General features: G+C 33.7%; 1 protein-coding gene across 1 annotated transcript in view; it reads right to left on the bottom strand.

Moving 5' to 3' along the window:
• LOC129221603 (vigilin-like) overlaps positions 1–24,263 on the bottom strand; it is a 43,991-nt gene extending 19,728 nt beyond the window's left edge. The window contains exons 1-11 of the mRNA XM_054856125.1: positions 24,211–24,263; positions 24,038–24,110; positions 16,592–16,815; positions 13,448–13,675; positions 11,452–11,658; positions 9,500–9,715; positions 8,162–8,368; positions 6,548–6,655; positions 5,770–5,953; positions 5,015–5,148; positions 4,543–4,647 (exon numbers count right to left, since the gene is read on the bottom strand). Of these exons, the coding sequence (XP_054712100.1) occupies positions 4,543–4,647; positions 5,015–5,148; positions 5,770–5,953; positions 6,548–6,655; positions 8,162–8,368; positions 9,500–9,715; positions 11,452–11,658; positions 13,448–13,675; positions 16,592–16,783 (1,581 nt within the window). The 5' untranslated portion in view covers positions 16,784–16,815; positions 24,038–24,110; positions 24,211–24,263. The remainder of the gene's footprint in view (positions 1–4,542; positions 4,648–5,014; positions 5,149–5,769; positions 5,954–6,547; positions 6,656–8,161; positions 8,369–9,499; positions 9,716–11,451; positions 11,659–13,447; positions 13,676–16,591; positions 16,816–24,037; positions 24,111–24,210) is intronic.
• Between the last annotated feature and the right edge of the window lie 534 nt (positions 24,264–24,797).

The raw sequence follows: 24,797 nt of genomic DNA, 5'->3' as shown, positions 1-24,797 counted from the left end.
CAACAGTGGCCAAATTGAAACCAGATTAAAAAAAATAATAAATATATTTTTTAAATCGCCAAATTTGTCGCCAAGTTGGTAACAAAACTTGGTGACCAAAAGACTGGCAAATTATCGTCAAATGTCCGCCAAATTATAACACCACTTGAGTTAGCATCGAAATTAACAATGATCCCCCCCCCCCAAAAAAAGGGGCAAAAGTCCCCTCTAAAAGCACCCGATTGCAACCAAAAGGGGAGGTGCACAACTAGACCCCACCAGGAGTCTACGTACCACATTTCAACTTTCTAGGACATACCGTTCTTGAGTTATGCGATATGCATACGCACATACATACATACATACGGACGTCACGAGAAAATTCGTTGTAATTAACTCGGGGATTGTCAAAATGGATATTTCGAGTTCTATATGTTCTTAGGCACTTATCCGCGTGTGGTCGGGTTCAAAAAAAAAAAAAAAAAACTCAACATTCATTTAGGGGTGAGCAAAATGGAAATTAAGGCTGATTTTTTAGTGAAATTTTTTTCGCGAATACAATACTTCCTTTTTTTTTTTGTAAAATGAAGTAAAAATGAGGCTGAAGTGTGAGTTACTCCAAAATCAGTGGGTGACCCCCCCCCCCCCTCCCTCGTCGTTTCAAGCATTTCTTAAATATTTAGCGATTATTTATTTTAGTCAAGAAATGTCATTTTGCATATTTCTTATACTTGTTTCACCTATATTTCGTAATGCGCCATCTTTTTTGCATCATTAATAGTGATCAATTTTCTTCTGTTATAAGTAGCTATTTTTATGTATTTATATAAAACCAATGAATAAGATATTTTAGTTTTTTATAGAAAAGTTTCAAGGATTTTCTATTATGCAATTTTTTAAATTTCAGAAAATTGTTAAATTGAAAAATTTAATTTGACCTTGTTTGAACAGCTTCATAAAAGATTAAACAATCAAATTGTTCAATATTACGTGTGCAAACATCAGATCAAGTAGTATATGTATTCAGTTATTAAGTTGGTGTAAATATTGAGTTTGTTTATTGTAGCGGCGTTTAAAGAACCTCGCTCTTTTCATGGCTATTTCTTTTTTCAGCAAAATTTATGTCACTGTTATAGCTTTTATAAAAAATGCAAACTTTTCTATTCATAAATTTTAAATAAGTATAAAAATATATTCTTATTTTGACTTAATATTGTAATTTATCTGTAACCTTTTTTTTTTTTGGTTAATTTGATGACTAAAAATTGTCTACGTACAATTTTTCCACTTTAATTGCGTAATTTGTTGACGGTTTCATAGTTCTACTCTTATTTTTTTTAATGATTAAACAACATAATTTAACGTTTTTTAACTATGTTTAATGTACCTAAATCCATACATTATTACAATATTACTGAAATCTTAGTTGAATGTTCAATTTTAAAAAAAAATCAATTGGTTATTAAACAGTCTCTTCGTTTTTCTTCCTTTTTTTATTTTTTTGGCTGTTGTTCTCTCTTTCATCATACAGCAGTCAAAAGAAGAAGAAGCATAATTACACTCTATACAGATTGTACGTAGTACGATCCAAAAGTTTGGGGACAAGCTGTATAAAACCTTACCCAGAATAGTTTACATTACCGAAGCACATCCACCTTCAAAAGGTCACCTTGAAAGACTATGTACTTCTGCCAGTGTTCATTTAACTTTTGGGAACACGCCTGGGAGCCATTTTTTTCTACCTTCTATGATGCAGATTTATCTTCTCCTGGCGGAAGAAAGCGGAGTCCATGCAAATGTTTTTTGCTGGGAACAGGTAAAAATCACATGGAGCTATCTCCGACGAAACGTTATTTTATTTGTTTGTCATATCAGAGTATTGACCAATCAAACCGTGCATCCTCAACATGAAAATCGCCTTCTTTCCCACGATGAAGTTAAAGCAGCAGTTCAAGAGGCCTTACAGGAGGTTGCGAAAAATGTCTTCCAGGAGTACTTAAAAAAGCTACATGAACGTTGGCAGAGGTGCATAGTCGTTCAAGCTGACTATTTTGTAGATAGATGTGCTTCGGTAATGTGAACTATTCAGGGTAAGGATTTATAAAATTTGTCCTCGAACTTTTAGATCATACTACGTACGTATGAGTTTTCAATTTACTATTTCATAACATTTTTGAGTGACGCAATTTTACGCGCATGACGACATCACAAGAGAACTTGCGATAATCAGCTGAGGAGGCTTTCAAAATGGATATTTCGATCATCTATATGTTCTTAGGTACATATGCATGTACAGATGTGGCGAAAAAACTTGTTAAGTATAGATTGGGTAATCGTAAAATAAAAATTTAGTTCGAAATCTGATTTTTTTTTTTTTTGTGATTACAATTCTTTATTTGTAGAAAGGAAGTAAAGTGAAATGAATCAATGACCTTTAAATCCCTGACAATCTAATCAATTTATTTCTGTTTGGTTTTTTTTTCTTTGCCATCGGCCAACGGCATCGGCAATCGGCCATTTCGAGGAAAACAATCGGCCATCGGCCATCTTTGAACAATCGGCCAACAATCGGCATCGGCCCATCGGCCAAAAAATGCCATCGGTCGAGCCCTAATGCTAAATGGATGAAAGTTCATTCACGAAACCAAATTTAGTGTCTACGAAGCCCATTCTAATGCTCTGCCGCTCCTTTCCGAAAAATTTCATATTGCAAGTGAGTAATTTGCGTCAGAAGTAAAAAAATCATTACTCATGAAAAACTCGCGTTGTAGCCAATGTGTGCAAGTCGGATCACGTTGTAGCGGGATCCGACTGTATTTCACTTAAGTATTTATGCATTACTTAGCACTTTTACAGACTTGTTCTACAAATCAGAAACTTAATTTCATACCTTAAAACTGCGTATAAAAAGCGGTTGACTAATTATTAAATAATTATTCAACTTTTTAAAATAGTAACAGAAAATGTGGAGGCATTCATTATCAATTTCACAGCAATTGCTTGACTCAACTGCATAAAAGTATGATCAAAGTTAATATTTGCGCCAAGATTTTTTTTTAATGAAAATTCATAAGCAATTTTTGCAGATTCTGTGCCCATACCCGAAATAAAAATTTCAGAGAAATCTTGACTGAATTGAATGGCTCAAAAGCAGAGCTATAAAAAAAAAAAAAAAATCGGCCTTTTCTAAAAGGCCAGGCCGGCTGGCTTTTATTTAAAAAGCCGGCGGTCTTTTTTGGAAACAAAGCCTGTCTTTTTTGGGCTTTTATAAATCAAATACCAGATTCTTTGTAATAATGATCTCTATACATTTTAATATGCTAACAAATGTCAATTGAAGTAATAAAACAATACATTTGCTAAAGTAAAATGATAAAATGAATATTAACACAAAACTTGCAAATCTTTTCTGACAAAACCATTACGCTTTTGTTGGATGATCTTCCACCTAAGCTGATGTCTTTTAACTCTGAAAATAGCTTCCTTGTAACCTTAAAACACTTATATGCAATAAGTGGCCACTTTTCATGCGTTATTAATGTTGTTTTTTTTAAAATGAATCTTGATGTGTATTTGTAAAAAAGAACTAAATTCTACATTCATTAAACATCATATTTTAGATTTCTGCTGCTATAGATTAGCACTTTAATATATGTGAAAACAATGACTAAATGAAATAATAAGTGATTTAAACAAAAAAGATCTGTCTTTTTTGTTTTTTTCCGGGATAAAATCGGACAGACCTGTTGCAAGTACTTCCTTCTTCCCATAAACATGTACTTCCAAAACTCAAAATATTAAACTATTAGTTCCCACTACTATACTGCCTGAAATAAAAAAATTTTTTTAAAGACTTGTTGGTTTTCTTATATATTCTTATATAAAAAAACAATTTTTTTTAAAAAACTTTTTCACTTTCCTTCAGGAAATAAACAGTTTTGGAGATTAAAAGAAAAGGTATAAGTGCATTGTTGTTTCAAGTCTGAACCAAATGACTGGTATGACAGCAGCAATCTCATGTGATCTTTTGAATTTAACTAAAATTTATTTATAATCTTTTAAACTCCATTGATCTAGACTAAGTTCTTAATATAGAAGGAGTTTTTTTTTTTTTTTTTTGCACTGAACAACATAACATTTAACAACTACCAACTTTTTATTCTTGTTTCATGGAATTTGATTTTATACAGTAGTAATTGCATTAAGGATAGAAAGACAATTTTCATTTTGATTAAATTATAATAAAAATACCCGAAAATTTTCCTCGAAAAAGCCGGCTTTATTTAAGTGGTTTAAACCAAAAAAATCCGGCCAGCCTTTTTTGGCCCAGCTAAAATCGAACAGCCCTGCTCAAAAGTGCTCTTTCAGATAATTAAGTTCATAGAGACATACGTGGCTGTTAAAATTAAAAAAAAAAAAAAAAGAGAGAGAGAAACTGCAAGACAGGCATGAATATTTAAAGCACATATATACCTGCACTTAAAATACAAGCAGTTGTATTTTAAGTATTTCTGCCTTAGCCCTGGCTTTAGGGCGGTAACTTACTACAAAATACATATATACCTGGTTGAATTTATCTCTGATTTCCCTTATTTTTTCTCCCTTGGCTCCAATGATGTTCCGGTGGAAACGTTGCTCCAGAATCAACTCTTTTGTGACTTCATTTTCCTATTCAAAACAAACAAAAAACCATTTTACTCATTTATTCCAAAGGAAATTATTCTATAATGCAATTCATTTTATAAAGCAATCAAATTGTGGAGTGGCCACTGTTCAAAAAAGTGGGATTGTTCTTCCATGCCACATCCATAATTTTTATTGTAAAATTTAGCAAATTAGCTAAAAAATAAACAAATTGGGTAAAAATAACAAAGAAAGCAGAAAACAAGCAAAAAAAAGAGAAGAAATCGTCGGAAAAGCGGAGGTTCTCATAACTAGTATGCTTTAAAATATTCTGTTAACATAGTGACCTGAACTAATAATTATGTGAACTCCCAACATGAGAAAAAGAAAACATGAAGAATAGTTGGCTCACCATCTTGTGGACCATTTCCATGAGTTGCTTCTTGACGTTGGCCACCCCTTCAGGATCACCCTCTATGCGGACTACGTCACTGTCGTCTGATGGAATGTGGATCAGGGCCTTGCTCTCCTCTTTCAGCCGATTGACTGGAAAGAGAGGGACAGGGGGATCAACCATGGAAGCACTAAACATCAAGTACCCATTTGACAGTCACAAAAACAAATTAGGACTAGTTTCTGAGTTTCAACTAAACAGAAGATAACTCAAACTTTCCAAATGACTGAACGTTTTTTAGAGAAAAGGAATGCTAGACCTTGAAAAATACTCATAAAAGAAACATGCTTTCCACAAACTCTTTATAATTAAAGTTTCTTTTCCTCAAGGGGTTTTCGAAGTTGACGTTTAAAAACGACAGAAAGCAGCCTGTGGGGCCAGCTTGAACTAGGAAAAAACAAGAGCAACTTCCTTATTGCTCAGCTCAATGCCTACTTTGTGGTTTGCAATTTATAATTACATTTAAAACCAGAACACAAAACTTTTTATTTAATGTGATCAAGTTTATTTTTTTTTAAATTAATTCATTTATTTTCTACAACAATATTAACTTTTAGCAACTGATGATCAAAATCAAATTCATTTAAATCTAAATTTTAAATGTTGCATTCTAAATATTTATTTTTACACTGAAATTCATGAACAGGTTCCCAGCTTACTACAAGAAACATGGACTTTAAATAAGAAAAAAAAGAAAGGTGTATAAGACTCACTGGTGGCACCGTTCTTGCCAATGATGTGACGGTGAAATTCTGGTTTCACCTTCAGTTCCTCGTAAGCCACTTGCCTCAACAGATCTTGCGTCATGTCCCTCAGCTTACGACAGGCCTCCTGCACTTCTTCAGGAGGACCCTCCACTCGAATACTGTCAAGACCATCGGCAAAATCCACCTGCACCTGAAATATAGAAAACGAATCCTCATTTTTTGCAGCCACATTGCGGGGATGGGGCGGGAGGGGGGGGGTGAAGAGTTGTTAAACTTAAAATGTCTCTAAAAGTTTTTTATTGAACTTTGGCACTAAGTATACTAACAAGCACACAAATCGTCCTTAGTTTTTACTACACCAATTACAGTAAAACCTTTCTAATGCGGACACTAACGGGACAAAATTTTTTGTCCACAATAGAGGGGTGTCCACAGGACAAGAGTTTAATGATGTTATTTGCCTTGGAATCCAGGAATTGGATAAGAGGGGTGTCCACGTTTGAGGCTTTTACTGTACATTAAAGTTCAGACTACTTGCTGTATTTTTTTTATCTGCATGATAACACTGGTGATGTACATTTCCCCGAGCATACTCGAGAATTACAGCAAGGTCAGCATTTTTTTTTATGGGTAAAACGCCTGCGGCCCTTATTGATATAAAATTCTAGTATGCAAATAGGGGCCATGCTGAATTGCTGATTTTTTTCCATGGTTCAAAATTTATAGATCCAGGTCTAATTACAACAATCAAATATATTTAAAAAGTAATAAAAAAGATGCTTACCTTGGTGAGGTCTTGTGTGAGTTGCTTTATGTTGGCCCCTTTCTTTCCAATGATGTATTTGTGGAGCCAGCTAGGTGCCTCTACCACTTCCTTCACAACACTGTTGGCCTGGGGAGAAAAAAAAGTTTGATCATTTGCTTGAAAACATTTTTTTTTCTTTTTTGAGGTTATTAAAGCCAAGGTAATTGATAGACAAGTATAAAATACAACAATTGACAGTTACTAGTGCTTGCCTTACAACTCCAATTAATCTGTTGAGTTCAAAATGAATGCAAAAATAGGAAAGAAAAAATATGAAAGCGACAAAACTTGAATAAGTTTCAGCAAAGAATGAATAAATGAATAGAACGTTACAGTGGAATACATGATAAAATAAATAGATAGGACAAAAAAAAACAGATAGGGGAAGAATAGACTTCTTGCATTAACTATTTCATTTTCATGTTAACAGCTACTTCATATGATCAAGCAGCCAAGTTAGTTAGTGCTGTAAATATAAAAAGTATTCGATAAAAAATTGTCTGTCAAATGATAATTTTCATTAATTACTTGGGCAGGTAAAACATCCAAGTCAATAGCAGTTCTGACATCCTTAAAATAGCAAATCATACAAAGGATGTTAGGTAGAAATATTTATGTTTGAATTCCTTATATTTTAAAGCTTTTTTTTATTTTTACTTCTACATTCATAAAACATGAAAAGCAATGGTTGAATTTCCTGACATTAATTCTCTTTGCAATGTGAAAAAAAAACTTTATAAAACGTTTAAAATATCCTGATCAGGCAGCAAAATAAAACATTTTCATGAAGTCGAGGAATTGGGAATTTCAATGTCTTCAACTTCAGATGACAAATGCTTCAAATTTAATTACAATTTATATCTTCAGAAATAAAAAGAGAACTTCAATGCATTTGTGCAAAAATTTGAAACACAATTAACTAAATTTACATCCATTCAAAATTATAAAGAAGATGAAGAGAAGAGAAAGAATTAATTTCGTAGATATTGCTGTATCGCATAAAATCATTCAGCTGCAAAATATGAGCATGGAGTTTGTCACTGAACTGCACATTTCACGAATCCAACCATTGTATGAAATAGTATTCAAGACCTTTAAACTAGAAGTACCTACAAGCAATATGCAGCTGAGAATCACCTGGAAACCTTTCCACTTGAACAATTGGCTGATAACACATACATTGCACAAGAATACACAATGCAGCAAAAGCCAGTTAAAATTAATATTTTTTTACAGGTATTGTACAGATAACTATCATTTTATAGTTGAATGTTATGTAAAACTTTAAACAAAAAAAAAAAAAAAAGAAATGCAAGAGTTCAGGTTCTACCGAGTTTAATTGGATATTGAACTTGCTGCCACTCGAAATTCAGCACTTCTATGTCAAAAACTGATAAAGCTCACTTGGCAATGTGCCGAACATAGTCCATTAACACAACAGAATACATATGCAGGCATTTTCAGTCTCCCTATATAATGAACTCCCCCATAATCTGAACACTTCTTTTTCGGTCCCATGAGTGTTCAGAATAGAGTCCACTGTACTTGATAAAGAAAAAAAAACTTTTAAAGGAGAATAAAGAAATAGCTTACCTTGGAGTAGACAAGAGTAAGGGCTGGACCCAGTTTGGCACGCTCTCCACGTAGGGTGATGGTTTCAGAATCACTGTCTGGATGGGGCATCTCCACAGAAACCCCAGTCTCTTGCAGGATCTCTTGCAGATTCTGGCCTCGAGGTCCAATGACATATTTATGTTGACTTTTGGGAACCTCTACTCCCACCATCTGACAGTTACGTTTCTGGCAGAGATAAAAGGAAATTCAAAATCTAATTATCAGATTAAAAAATCAGTAGGTACAACCATAAGAAACATAGGAATATTGCACATTATTAAACAATGACTTTTTTTCTCTTTCAAATCTTTTAGAGCCAAGTCTGATGCAAAACTTGACAAAAATAAACAAAGCATTTTTCAAGATTTAACCGAGATGCATAGAGTAAGCAATTTACTATACATTACTACTTTATTGCATTTTTCACTGTTTATTTACATAAATTTATACAGTTAAATTACAATTATTTACAATTGATTTCTCTTTAGTCATTTAAGCTCATAACCCTCAGAGCCATACACTCTCCAAAACCACTCCAGGTGAAGTCTAATGCTTGAATCCCTCTCGAATCACAGTTACAGTGCACCCAGCACTTACTCTCTGTTGATAAATTCCACGTTGTGCACCTGTAACATCTGGTTTCTGTTACAGCACAAACAACCAGGAGGTTGACAACGGTCAGATGAAAAGGTTAAAATATTACATTTTTATAGAGATAACGCAATAAAAGACAACTCCTTAAGGAAATTTCATGTAGGATTTATTTTTATAACAAACTCATATTAAAGATTTTACTAAGAGCATAAAAAAAAAGAAAATGGGGCATTAGATAAAGATTTCTTGTAAAACTACTTACTTTAGCAAAAGGTTAAATGTAGCAGTGAGAAAAAAAGGATGAAAGTGGACTTTTTAAAGTTTCAAGAAATACGTGCTTGAAGTTCAGATCCTAGGTACGCTTTCATTGATTCCCTCCCCCCTAAATCCAGCTGTACAGCAGCACCTACCAGAGATACTAGAACTTTCTTTTGCCGCAAAACAGAGGAGTGGTTATCTATTTGTACAGGTTTTTAAAATTTTTAATTTTGGACTTAAATCCCTATGCTTCCAACTGTTTGAAATGTAAGAAAACCCATTTCTCGTCACAAGAGAAAAAACTAAAATATGAATTTTAAAAATTAATGGCAGATAAACAAAAAAAAGACCAATTAATTTATAAATTGCAATCAAAATCTTTTTCAGCATTATGGATATGGCAAACTCCATATCATTAACTATTATAGTGAACACTATCAGAAGAAGAAATGTCGAAGAACTCACCCTCTCTTCATAAATGGCAAGGATGCGATCTTTGGCCTGTGCTACGGCCTCTTTTTCCCCAGCGATGGTCAATTCATCCTTCATGGCTGAGGGTGGGGGTATGTTGATACGAGCGCCAGTCTCTTGGGCAATGCGATTCACATTCTCATTGAATGGTCCACAGATAAAAGGATGGTATGCCTTGGAAATGTTCAGTCGTTCAAAACCCTGCTTGGCCTGGGCAGAAAAAAAAACTTTGAAACAATATTGGAGTACTAGGTGTTTGTATATAAAATACATATATATTTTAACACAAGGCTATAAAATTCTTGTCACTTCAGTTATTGGTGACTGACACTACACCTCTGTTGTTCAGGTGACTAACTCAAGTCTGTTTGATTGGTGACTAACAGTAACAAATGTGATATTCTTAAAAATTCATTAATTTCAGGATTGGATCATTAATGTACAATATAACCTGGTTTATCAAGACCAATTGGGACCAAAGGCAGTCTGGAGAATCGAAAATCAGGATAATAGGCGCAATGAGAGATTAAAATCTTTTAATAAAGCAGATTTTCCATTTATTACGAAACAAAAGCAATGTTTTGTTGTTTTGTAGCATTGTTTACAAAATGTATGTTGGATTGTTTCCAAAACATTTTTAAAATGTTTAATTGTACACTTCATTTTCTGGATTTGTAATGGGCTGCCATCCCAAGTATGCTATAATGTTTATTAGATTACCCCAATTTAATGTACTATCGGTAAAAGAGAATGTTTAACGTAATTAGTTAAACCTTCTTGATACTGCATTTTAAAATTTGTGTGAAAATATTTTTTAAAAAGTCTAAGAAATTGACCATGATTATCTGAAGATCCCAATGAAAGAGGTGTGGCTACCAAGTTCTACTGTGCATTAATAATGAAAAACTGACAGATTTCATTGAAAGTTAAAAAAAAGTGGCTCTTCAATACATTTACAATAAAAGCAAAGTCTTGTTGGAATTCTTTATAAATATCAGTGGTAGCTAATATAGGGGCGCAATATATGTTTGAAACCCGGATAGGTTCATGGGAATTTTTTGCACTTCGGTGGCATTTCTTTTTTTTTTTTTGTTAAGAGGGATTTCTTTTAAAATAAATATTTTGATGTCATGCAGGCTTATTTCCGGGTTTCAATAAATTAAGAGTCAATTGATTTGTTTTATTTAGCTACTTAACCTTTTTAATTTCTAGATTGTCTTTTCATGCAAGAAATTTGACCATTGATTAAACATATTGAAACGTATTTAGGCTGAATAATAGATGGTCAAGTTTCCTCATATAATGACACTTCAAACATGATGCAATTGCAGTTTGAGAGAATTTTAAGCTTTGAAATTTTTTGCACATATTGTTGCCTCAAAGCAACAGTAAGACATCTAATTCCAGGATTAACAAAATGATATCCTCGGGAGTGGAAAATCAAAATTCATTTCCGTATCAGCTTTGCATCAGCAAAAATGCCAATTTTGTCTCAGATCAAACAGTTTTATATCAGGTGAACTCACGGTTTTTTAACAGAATCTATTTTTATGCACGATCATACAGCATTTTAAGAAATAATGTCAAAAAGCAAAAACTGCTAATTACTGCAGACCTGTATTTTAGCATTACAAGGAAAGCCTCTTACAATGTAAAAGAAATAAGCTTATAGATGAAAAGACATCCGACAAAGCTTTTTTCGGATGTACTCATTAACTTTTAGTAGCAAAAATAAATGCAACTGCTTTTTTTTCGCTAGTAGTGAATGATTTTGGATAATGAAATCTCATTTTGCAGCAAAAATTGTGAATTTGGCCGTTATCAGGTTGTGTCAGCAATTGAAAATTGGTACAATTGGAGCAGCTTTCCTACCCCGGTATCCTACTGTTGCTTTGAGGCGATGGTATGTAACGGGCAACTTCATACAGGCAAAACAAGATTCTGACCTGCTCGTCAGAAGTGAGCTGGATCTCGTGCATGGCACGATCGATGCCCTCCCGTGTCCCAGTGATGCGCACAAGGTCAGAATTCTCGTCCGGCCTGGGCACCGAGATCTTAGTGGCCGTCTTCAGCTCCAGGGCGTTCAGCTTCTTGCCGTTCTTGCCCAGGATGAAGCGGTGGTGCTCCTTGGGGATAGAGATAGAGCGGCAGGCCTGCAATTAAAGATAAAGCAAAGGCATACATTATCAGGGTTTCCACACAACCAACATGAAGTTAACATCTGATTAGTTCAATGAAATCCTTTCATACAAATTAGCTTCTTGCTATTGACCAATCAGATGATAACTATGGTTTAAGACTTCTTTTAACACTAAAAATTTAACCTAATCAATTTTAAATTAATATTTACTTTACATTTTGTTGGAAAAAAGGTAACATTTCTATTCATGTACCTCATGTCTTCCATTTAAATATTTTCTAAAAACTAAATTTAGTTTGGCATCTACATTAATATACTATAACTTTAATTGACTTCAAAAAAGGAGGTTATGATTTCAGCTTGTGACTTTTTATGTGTGTTTTTGTATTACTTCAAGAATACTGGACCGATTTGAAAAATTCTTTTTTTGTTTGGAAGGGTATGCTTCCCAGATGGTCCCATTTTAGTTTTGTCTGGATCTGTTGAGGGGTGCCGGAGAAATCTAAGAAACTTTAAATTTCACACGTTGTGGCTACGTAGACCAGCTTTCAGCACTGCGCGATACGTCACAGGAGGTCACGTGGTTTTGGTGTGAACGGTGCATTTTTTTCGACAGAGGTATTTTGTTTTGAACAATACGTATATAATTCTGTCGCATCGGGGTTTGATTTTCACAGCGCTGCCTTCGAATTTTAATTTCGTCTTACTAATGTATTTCTTACTCAGTCAGTAGTAAATCAGTAAATTAAATGCATTTTGCTACGAAAAGAGTTGAATTAATTTATTATGGTTTTTTTTGCTAATAAATAACTTCATTGAGTCAAAGTTTTTTTTAAAATAATATTTCAGTTTTGAAATATATTTAGTGTTAAATTCAAGGGGAATTTAAGACAAAAATCCCCCCGCCGCTCCCTCTGAAGATTAAATTTATGTTCCTTAATAAATATATCGTAACTGGCGTCCGATTTCTGAAGTTTGACTAGTATTCTAGATTTAATATTTCATGACGCCGTCAGCTTAATTTGCAGTTAGGGAAATATTAATTTATAGACTCAGTTGGAATTTTTTTATGTACTATGCTCCTCGATTACTAGAAGATGCCTGTACAGATTGGGAAAACTCTTTCTGTTTAAAACGGTATGCTTCTCCCTGTCGTCTAATGATCTTCAAGTCCGGGTATAAGGGATCCTGAAGAAATCGAGGGAGAGGATAGATCTAAAGACTAATTTCGCGTTTAGTTAAATTAATGTTCAACTCAGGTAGGTTGTCAGTTACGTTATGTAGTAGTTTATAGGAGGCCCCGACTTCAAAAAGTTATAACCCCTGCATTAATCATTCGTAGTCATATCGCAATTTTTGAATAAAGACTCCTCTGTAGCAAACAGGAAATTCATTTTGTTGACAGGAAATTGACATTTTGATTTGCATGCAGCCGAGCAATCACAATAGAAATTCAAGTTATAAAACTTCGATGGAGTGATTTTTCCTTTCTTCAATCTTTCTCAAAGTTACTTGCGGGTAGGTGCACATAAGTGCGTTTTGGGTTTTGTAATGAAATGCTGGACGCCATGTTTTAAGTTTGTTCAAATTGTAATAGTATTTTATGATTTTAGTTTAAATAAATTTTTACCAAAGTTACAATGAAAAATTTTTGTGATTATTCAAGTAACAGAATTTCAGTTCATATTTCGCATGTCTGCCGGTTCTGCCGTGAAATTTTCCAGCATATTTCAAAATTTCTTTTTTAATAAAACAAACTAAAAACTTTTCGGGAAAGAATACTCTCCAAACAACCATCATACCTGCGTCTGCAGTTCCCTGACGATGTGCCTACGAGCTTTGGTAACTGCCTCCTCCTTCCCAGTCACCAGGATGGTGAGGCTCTGGTCCTTGGAAGAACTGATCTCGATGTGGGCTCCAGTCTTCTGCATGATGTCCGCGCACACCTTTCCCTGCTCTCCTCCCTGCTCACCAAAGCGCTGGCTGCTCAGGTCACGGAACTTGCGCTCCTCTACGGGCACATGGAACACCTGGTAGGGAAAGATGGAGACATTATAGAAATACCAATATGATGCTTGTGTTCGATGAGATCAACTGGCAACGACTGGTCACTCATCGAACATAACCGATGAAAGCCAATGAGAAGCACAATTAGTTGATTTTCTATTTTAAATTGAAAAAAAAGGGGTACTGTGCATTATTTCTTTAAAGAAGTCACAAATGAATTTTTAATTTAGTATTGATGCTCAACTGGAGATGAAACACATTAAGGCATTTAGAAGATAAGTAATAGATAATGGATAATAGGATGATAGATAACACATTCATAAACCTTCAACATTTTAATACTTTGCTAAAGCTTTTTTTTTCTTCCAATTTCAGCTTTTTGGCATAAAAACTTTTTACCTCAGCTTAAACCCTGGCATTCACGCTGTCTCAACATGGAGGTAAATGAGTGAGCCACGATGGTACACACCAGTGATATTCAACCTTATTTTAATAAAGCGCCCCATTGATCAAATCATATGCAGGCGTCCCCAAAATAACATTAATTTGTACCATGCTATATTGAAACTGTGCTTTACCAGACTTTAAATTATTTTGTTCATTTTTATGCATTCACTTGCATAATAAATAAGGGCAATATGTACCTTGTTGTATGGAAACACTGTTTTGTGTTATATCGAAGTCAAGGCTTAAAGTGTAAAATTTGATGATAGCTGAAATTAAGTCACTGTGGTGACTTATTAGATAGCACTTCCCCATGTTGTATTGTTCCGGGTAATATCAAAACAGTGTAGTACAAGTAGCGTGCTATACTAAGGGTGCCTTTCCTTCAATTTAGAAGAAGAAAATGTCTAGTTTCAAAATAAGTTTTTCTTCTAGTTTGAAGAAATGAAGTTTTGCAAATGGCCTTGTAAGTTGAAGATCACCAGTATGGAATGTGTTCGCCCCCCCATAGAGTACTCGGCTCCGACTAGGACTGCACAATTTGATAATGAATTAAATTGTTATAAATTTTATAAATAGTAATTGTTTTTATGATTAATTTGTAGTAATCTGGTTAATTTCGGCATTTTTTCCATTAACTCTTTCCTTTCCAAGCAAAATTTGTGTTTTCCTTCCCGAGCAGATAGCTCAAATCCATGTGCGAATGCTTTCCCCCTCTCAGACATTCAAACCTTTTCACTGCGCTGACAGGTAACACCATGCCTTTGACAAGAGCCAGGTAACGTTTTCACGAGAGGGGCGTCGAAACCTGCCGGAACGATTTCACGCTTCTTGATTCGGAGGGGAAAGCAAATGCATTAGGGCTGATTTGGGCTATTACGGGAAGTAGTCTATATTTTTCGCTATTTCGGCTATAACGGGAAGGAAAGAGTTGTCATCTAAAATTATCTTAACGTAACCTGTAAATAGTTTCTTGTAATGTACGTACATACACCCCCCCTAATATTCGAGTGAAGTATACGGTCTCCCCATTTCTGAATGATAAGATTTGTGAATAGAATAAAAAGAAAATATGAGAAATTGGTAGAACATTGTAGGATTTTCTGGATATTCCTAAAGCAGTATAAAATGCAGTGTGTTTTATAGAATGAGGAGAGAGGCAGATTAGATTTAGATATCTAATCTAATCTGCCTCTCATTTATTATCGATTAGAATGAGGAGAGGCAGTTTTGCTTTCTAACTGTTTACTCTTTTTTCACTGCTGTCTGTTAATATAATAGCGCTTGCGCTGTGATTTTCGAATTTGTTCTTTTCACGTATTTTGGATTTAAATGTGTGGTGTACTAAGTAATACATAGTGTTTAACAATACTCGATTGATTGCTGGATGTTTGTAATTGTTACCTCTCTATTGTTAATATTTGTAAATAAATTCATTGTGTTTTTTATCAAGATTGGAATCGCCATTTCGAAGAAAGTTTTAAGTTGCACCAGACTCTTAACAATATGTAATTTGGCCATCACCCAAGTAAAGATGATTCCATCTGAATGAATATAGCAGGGGTGAAAGGAAAATAATGATGGGATTTTGATGCATGCATTTTATAATGTCCCTTGAGCCTTATGAATTTATTGCATTCTCTAAAATAAAATGTAAGGATACAAAAAGAGTTTCTATGGAAACAGAAAGAAAATAAAATGCTTTCATTTTGTTCGGAAATGTAAAATGGCTATTTCAAAATTATGTTATAAAATTACACAGCAGTTAAACTCCGTAGCTAAAATATAGATGAAATATAGTTTAGATTAGAAAAAGTATGGCTATGAACAAATTCTCATTTTTACAAAACTGCATCTAAATAATTGAGAAGAAAAGTGCATCTAATGAACAAACTACCTCTCCTGTATAGGGCCTGATTTAAGTGTAAGCCCAGGAATCACACGCTTTAGGGCCCTCTAGTTTGTTAGGTGTTCCTAAAAATTACAAAAAAAAATATCACAATGAATGTTTATTTGTTTTGCGCTATAAAACTTTTCCAAATATTTTTTATTCCAGTGAAAGTTTAAAAATTAAATTATTGTTGCTGGCTTTGTTTTGACAAGGTTTATGAGTTCAGTGGAAAACTCTCTCCCATAGAGAGAAAACTATCTGGAGAGACATCTAGTGTAGAATAAGACCACTCGGGGATGTAACTCCATCTTTTTGGTACAGAGCTTAATATTACTGCTTAAGGCATTTATTTTGTTGGGGGTATCAGTTTTTTGGTTGGTACGCCATTTTCTTAAGGGATGGAAACCCTCTGCAATGACAAAAAGATGTGTAATTGAGCATGTTCTTCGGTTCTGCAAGACAAGGGGGCCCTGAAAAGTTTGTTGCGCTTACGGTCGTAAAATTTCTAAATCGGGGCCTGCCCCTGTAATCTATTCGGAGTCGATTTCGGCCGAGAAAACGGATGTTTGCCTTTCGATATTATCGACAGTAAGACTGTAAATACCTGCGTGATGATGGATGACTTTACTTTCATCTTCTGCGTCCATTGTCGCTGGTTTTCGTCGGGGGTGTCTGCATGCGTCTCCGTCTTCTGCTCATTCTCGGGCAGGGAGGGGAAGAGCTCATCGTAGCTGTGGGCTGCCTCGTATGGCTGGCGCCCGCCGGGGGGGAGGGAACAAGTCTCGTCCAGATTCATGGTCGATGCTTCGAGCCGAGTCGTACAGTACACTAAGGAAGAAAGGAAAAGCACTTAGCATTCCAACGAGGAAATCAAAATAAAACATTTTAGAGCAGTGATTCTCAACCAATGGTTTGGCAGACCAACGTTGATCCGCAGAAAAGTTTTACCGGTTCATGAAACTTTTTTTCTCATAAGCATAAAAAATTCCTTAAAAAAACATCACATCCATTGTGACATTTTAAGTATAAATTTCCTGAAAATGATAGTTTCTATAATTTCTCTAAAATGTTTACTTATATAAAATTGCAGTTCATCAATTTTATGTACAACTGCTACACAGCCGTGTTAAGCATGAAAGAGGTACCTTGCTTTTTTAACAAAATTGAGTTACGGTCACCAGGTGGTCTTGCATATTTCACCTAAATACAATATTTTATGATCATCTGTTAGTTGGAAATATTTTTTTAAAAAAATCTGAAAAAGTTGCATCAGAATCAAATAGATGGAACAGCAATGCATTAAACAGCAATATCTCATTTTGAATTAACTCTACTGCAGATACGACTTTTGCCCTTAGCATAGCAGTATTCATCTTTACATGTCAATATTTTTGAGACAGTTCTTTAATATTAGGTAGTTTTATTTATTTTTTTTTTTGGTTAAAAAGAAAATCTCCTGCCTGCAAACTTTTTTTTACAAGTTTTCAGTGGTTTGTGAACTGAAAGGTGTCTGCTTCGTGGGAGAAAACAATGGTAAGGATAAAAATAAAGAAATGAAAATTTTAAAAATTGTTCATACTCTTTTTTTCCATAAATTTGGTCCACTAGTCCAAACATTTAAAAACATACAAGCATATATAGTAAAATCATTATGCAACTAACTTCAGGGAACCGCAAATTTTGATTTCGCAGCAACGGAATTCAAGCAATGCATTGGGAATTAAATCAGGGTTGAAAGTTTATTTTGTTGTAACAGATATTTCGGTGCATCGGTATTTGTTGTAATTTATTTCACTGTACAATAATAAAAACCATCAGCAGTTCGCAAAGATTGTTCAAAAAGTGCAGCCGGTCCGTGGGTGAAAAAAGGTTGAGACATGCTGTTTTAAAGCCTCCTTCTCACTAGGTAACTCGATTAAATCAACTTTCTAAAGGGTGGGACAGTTATTAGGAAGTAACCAGGTAGAAAAATGAAGGAATCTCCCATCATCTTACACATGACAGTCAATCTGCTAACCAGCTTCTGAGGAGAAGGATAGCGGCACATACCTGAGAAGGTAAAGGGCAGTTTGCAAATTTTCAATTTTGTTTTTTATTATATTTTAGCTTTTTTAGACACACTTTTGTATTTGGTTTCCGCCAAAAATAATGCACAAAAGAAATGCCAATTTCTAATATTTTCTTAATGTTAGTGTCTGTGCCGATAAGTCTTGTACATAAATGCTAAAAATTTGATTTTACAGAGGAAGTATTCTTTGAAACCGAGAGTATTTTAACAAAGAATGTTTTAAAGAATCTTTTTTGTAAAGGTGTTATGAGATTCAGGTAAAGTTGATTTTTTCACGACAGGGATGTCGAATGGATTGCAATCAAAACTAGTTTGAAAAATTTGGTTTTCTCTATTTTTGTGACTGTTGAGCTTGCTAGGCAGAGACTTTTTTTTAAATTGCAAGTGTGTTTCGCAGTTACTAATTTTTTTCGTGCTGTGGAAGTTTCTTCCTTTGGTTTGTTTCCCTAATGTGAACAGGTGGCTTGAATTGTTAACAGCAACAGGGAGACTTAGCATGTCTGCCTAGTGAAAAACTAGCAGCCCAGTTTGGATTCTAAATAATCCGAGTTTAATGAGGAAAGGGTTGCCCGCTTTGGCTCTTGGTGGTTTTGACTGGCCCATAGTCTGGTTTGGACATGTTATCTTTGCTACAAGGTTAGTTTTTTACTTTTAGCATGCTTTTTTTATTTTTATTTGTTTTTTAATTATTTTAAAGACTATTATTTTTTATTTTGAACTTTATGGTTCAGTTGCTATAAGAGTTTTTATAAAAGATCAAGTCCTTCAATACTGCTTTTCTAAAATCTAATTCAGTTTCATTTTGTTTTATTTTAAGCAAAAATTTTGTGCAAAATATGAAAGTAAACAAGCCTTGCATTGCTCAACATCCTTAGAATTTTTTTAACTCCCTTTTTTTTACTTCAGATCTGCAAATCAAAAAATTTCCAAATTGTTTTCTCTTCAGATATCTAGTTTAGAAAAGTTTTCCGCAGGCAAAAGAATCGGCTTATTTTGGCTAAATATTTAGCTTCATTCATAATTATTCTACAAATTTGACTAATGTTTTGAAATTTGTTTTGTATCTCTTGGATTTTTGCCTGCTTTTTAACCACTTCAATTTTTTCATGTATTTTTATTTTGTATTTTTGTCATTTTTAATTAACATTATTCTGAACTTTTGTTCCATTTAAACTTTGAAGATGTTTGGAATTTTTTTATACATTTCTGTAAAAGTTTGAGAGTCATTTTGAACCCTGTATATTTAATTATGTTATTTCAAATCAGATGGGATAAAAGTTTTCTTAATAACCCTCAAGGAAAACAGATAAAGCTTGAGAAAAAAATGACAATACAGTATGTGACCCAAATTTCAAAATCCAAAACTTGTTTCCTTGAAATAAAAAAACTTATTTTTTTTTAACTTCAAAATTGTTGATGTTTGGATTAGGGTTTCCAATCCCGAATCCCGCATTATATTTAGCGGGATTAATCCCACAGGATTGAGAGCAAATTCCCACGGGATTTCGAATCCGACAAATTTTTTTTTTTTGCATGCAAATGTTTTACAACCTTTGCCGCTCATAAAACGACTATTTTCACAAGCATAATCTGAAGTTTGAATCACCTTCTTTGTATTTCTGCAAGAAGAGCAAGACAAACTTTGTCTCATGTGATGTGCGAGTGGATTTACCATTTAGGAAACACCATAAAAACAGAGTATAATTTTTTGGGGTTTCAGTTTTCATTCGTTCAATAATTGAGAAAATGCGTAAAAATTATAAACTTTTTTGAAAACCATCTCTAAAGTTTAAAATTCAGAAAATTATGCTTTAGAAATAAAACTAAGAAAATATCACAAGAGGAAGGAGCCGCAACACACGTTTTCATCAAGCGCAATATTTTTTGAGCAAAAATCTTTTCCCCCATCACATACGAATAATGCTTTGTTAAGATATATTGGACTTTTTTAGGGCACACTTTTGTGTACCAAATGATAATTACTAATTGGGACCCGACTTTGTAGTTCTCTACAATTGATGCAAGGAATTCAAGAAAACGACTAATTCAAGCAACAAAAGCAGTAATTCTCTAAATGCAGTCTTCTGTTTGACATTAAAATTTAATTTTTAAAGATATAATTTTTAAAGATATAAAGTCAATCCCGCGGAATTTTCTTACAATCCCAAAATTCCGTGTGGGATTGGAAATCCTAGTTTGGCTATTACCTTGAAAACACAGTACTTTCAGTTTAGCCTTATTTTTATGTTTGAAGCCATGTGTCATGCATAGATTAAGAGTTATACTGTATATTTTTCACTTTCAGTTAACGATAATTCCTTTTTTTCTTCTCATAAGTAACAATACAAAGCCTTTTGAACAAATTTACAAAGCTATTTTTAGTATAAATATGATTTATTGTACTGATCTATACATTGCATAATAATAAAAAGCAATATCCACGGATTATACGCTGCTGCAAATTATCTGAGATTTTTGTTTTAGCATAATAAAGTATGTTTTCATTGATTAAGAAATAGAAGAAATATAGTGTAAACATTATCGAAACCGTCACAAATGCCGCACAAAGTGAGAGTTCAGTATTTTTTTTAGTTATAATCCAAAATCTGGAAAATTCTGAAAGGGAACACGGAAAGGTCACAGTCTTGAACATTCTGAATTTGGTGTCCCACACTGTAGTCCCCCAATCAGGAGGGTAAAAGCATAGTTTCTAATCAATAATCTTGTTGTCAATTGGAATCCAGAATTGTTCCCCCTCTTACATACCCATCTATTTTTAATGAACTTCTGGGAATAACAACAATAGATAAGAAAAGCTTTATGGAAGAATTTGGGACAACTGAGCAATCACTGGAACATCTCTTTAAGAACTCAAGTTACAATTCCCGATTTTTTAAATAAGAAGGGTCTATTATCAAACTTGCAGAAGTGTAGGTCGCATTTGGCCAATAGGATAAATTGGAGGGTACTATCCCTTCAAAAACACCATGTAGGAACATTGTTAAGACTTTAAAACGATCATCCTTTCAATCTTGAAATACTTTAATATAATTTATAAATAAGTTAAATAATTTTAGATTTCAGACAGCAAAATAAGTTTTTATAAGTTTGAAAGCCATTCTCTATAAATTTTCAAGAGCAAGATTCAGTTGATGACTGAATAATTGCTTCTTAAATATTATTTTAATTCTCATCTCTAACCCTCAGCTAGTAACTTTTAAATTTCTTTGTTTTTCGAATTAGACCCAGCTTCCATTTTATACTAGAATAAAAATACTGAAAATTTTCCAGTTGAGTGCTAATTAGAATTGCAATCACATATCACAGTACACTTATCAACCCCGTCTAGTAATCTAATGCAGCAGACTGCCACTTCTAAAAATCTTTCTACCTTAAAACTTTATAACCCAGCCATCTAAATAATGCTGCTCTTTCAATGCAATGATGGAATTAATTTCTTTATAAAATAATAAACAAATTAAAAAAAAAAATTGGCTCTGCACACAGAGCATCCTGATGGAAGGTCAGTGTCACCTTTCAAAAATTCCTTTTGCGACCAATTTTGTCCGAAACAATGGCACACACAAGGAGAGGGTCTAAGGGGTTTGGACCCCTCCCATCGTCCTTGAAAAAATTTGACTGATCATAACACTTTGTATGCAGTACGTAAAAGACCAAGCAAAGGTAACAATACTCAGATTCAGTAAATGAAAACACAATTTATTTTCTCTTTCTTCCCCGCAACATCAAACTATCGGAACATAAATTGTTCTGTAATGACGACTTTGCTTCGTTGTTTTAATTAAGAAAAATATAAATACATTCTTTCTTGTGCTTTTCTGGTACATCAAGTATTTATTATTAACTAGGGGCTTGTCCCCAACTTGTTCGGGTTGAAAAAATTATGTCCTTAAATAAATATTCCAAAAAATTTTTTTTAATATCATGGTATATAATATTTTTTGTTTCATTTTTATGAGGTTTTGAAAGAAATTGATTCACTTCATTTCCTAATCAAGAGAGACCAACCTTTAGATCCCCATGAACAATATAATATTCCCATATGTGTATCATTTTACTGCAATTAAATTTTAAAATGATACCGAATCCCAGCAGCATAATGTTATTTTTCTGATATCTCACTTCTTTTCTCCCCTAATCTCATTTTGAAGAAGTCTAGATTAGGCCCAGGTAAATTAAACAATTTTTTAGAATCTTTATTTAAAAGTCTAATAATTTTGTAATGTACGGAGATTGCTGCCTGCCTTATCTAGTGGTCAGAAGTCTGACTGCGACATGAAGGTCCAGGTTTGTCCTTTCTTTGTGTGAATGTGTTATGCTGTGAATGGTTGCCTACCCTATAAACAGAGGTGTGCCTGTAGAAGTCTGACTTCACACCAAATTAAGGTACAGTTGGAAAAGTGAAGCTGTGCGAAAATGCCAGTTTAGCTGGTGCACGACATAAACAACAAGTATCCAGATTGCCTGCTTAGTCAGACTTAAAATTCCATACAAGTAACACATATAATCCAGTTCAAAGTAAATCATGCTGCAATCCCCTTCCCATGTTTGATCACCTTTCAAGTGAATGTGGGAATGAGTCAAGTCATTTATTATAAACAAGAGCTACATCTTTTTTCAAAAAGTGTATGTAGCCGATTTTAGCATGATGCCTCAACACAGATGTGCACTTACCATATAGTAGGGTATAAGCTACAAGTAGGTGACTACAATTCAGTTCTTTTTCACACTGCTTCGAGGAAAACTCAACAATTTAATGTTTTCAATTTTTGGAGAATATGAACTTTATTTAAATGTTATTAAGCTACCATTTCTAAATTTTATTTAGTTAGAAGTTGTAGTCTTTCGACCAAAAATTTAATGAAAGTGAAGCATTCTATTTTTTTTTTTTTTTTTTTTTTTAAGTTTGCAGTTACCTACTCCTGGTACCCAGCTAGCTATATAAATTTAATGCAAAAGTCTTGTTTTCACAAATTTTGTTTATAAACTGAGGGTACCTTACTTTTTTTTTTCAGCACACAATACTAGTAGATATTATAATGCAAGAACTTGGATACAGAAAATTTTGATGCATAAAGTATGACCATTTATGTATCATACTTTGATACGTATGATACATAAATGATTTTTTCAAACCTTAAAATTTGTAATTTAATACACTTGATAGACATCATTAAATGGATCCTTTCAGTTAAGGTTCAAAAGGTGTCAATATTTGATTTCAAAGATATATTAAACTAATTAAAAACTAATATGCAAATTTGCTGAGAAGAAATATAAATTCAACAAAATAAATGTCATAAAAAAGATGAACTTTCCAGCCAAATTATAGATTACAACTCAAGTTTTTAAACTGTAATCAGCACTAATGCATCACTTACTTACACACTAACAACTACTTTCAAAAGGAGAAAACAATAAGCCATTCATCGCTAACTAGCAAGCTTAGAAAATTAATGTATTTACAATAAATTCATAATAACCTCCATATGGAAGACTTGCTATGACAAATTAAGGCGAATTATACTCAATAACAAACAAATTCAACTTCACTGAGTTAACACGGTAAATTTAACTTAGTTAAGTGCGAGATAGGGGGGAAATCGATAGAAATAGTACAAAACAATTCATCAAAAACAATCTGATTGCCACGTAGCAAATAGTTGCTCAAACAATATGAATCAAGTATTGAGAACCAAGTAATGTACGAGGATGCTAAGAAACAGGCAAGTCTTGTTACCAATTTCTGTTTCCTGCATAACATTTCCAGATATGCATCTATGTTAATAGGCTTTATTTTAAAAATAAATACATCAAACAGGATACGAAATCATGCCATCAGTTCACGAACGGCAAATGAGAAATGCACGAATTATTTCATTAAATATTTTTGTTTTCATATTAGCCTGCGATGGTGTTGTCGACGTGTCAAAAACATCTTTCAGATTTGCAGCAACTTACCGTACTGTGTCCGGAAAAAGCCGTCCTAGTGTAAGCTAAGCGTCCTGTGCGTATCCAGTTTCTGGGGTGTTTACTAAAAAAAAAAGTGAGAGAGTAAATATATGAGAAATAATACAACGTAGCAAAATATTCACATAGGAAAAATAGTGGCAGATTTAATACGTCCTACTTACTCTCACCACAGATCCCTTCAAAGTAAACTCCGTGGCCTACAAACGTGAAGAGATATGAGGAAATAATGCCGTTTGTAATGCCAGTGCTCATTCGTCGAAAATTCCTTCACGTGGAGTGAAAGAGCGAATCACATCCCTCTACACAACCATGATCATCCTGCACCTGTGCAAGGCAGCCAAAGATAACATTGGGAGTATTGCCATTACGATGCTGTAAATATTGCGCCTTTAAATCGTGTCCACATCATATGATCATATAAAAGAAATAGCAAAAGGACTAGAATGTCCTTTTAAAAGTCATTTTTTTCATCATGAGTGTAAAGCGAAAGGTAATTTCAATAGAAAAATTATTAAAAGTTTCGTACATTCATAATAGTGCAGTTATAAGATAGCTTGTTGATTATACATTGCATTTAAAGCGTCCTATTTTATAAAAGGAAAGGAGTTTTTCGTAACTAGTAAATACTTGTTGTGAAAAGAAGATCGGACATTTTGTTGTTTTCATTCGAAGCATTATTTCTATGCTGCTTGCGTTGTTCTTTATAAATATTCCCTTTTTATATAGCTGCAATGTCGACTTAGTTTCG

Source organism: Uloborus diversus, chromosome 4, assembly GCF_026930045.1.
Source record: "Uloborus diversus isolate 005 chromosome 4, Udiv.v.3.1, whole genome shotgun sequence".
Classification (NCBI taxonomy): domain Eukaryota; kingdom Metazoa; phylum Arthropoda; class Arachnida; order Araneae; family Uloboridae; genus Uloborus; species Uloborus diversus.
Note: the sequence above shows the minus strand (reverse complement) of the source record. Positions and strands in the feature narration are given on the sequence as shown.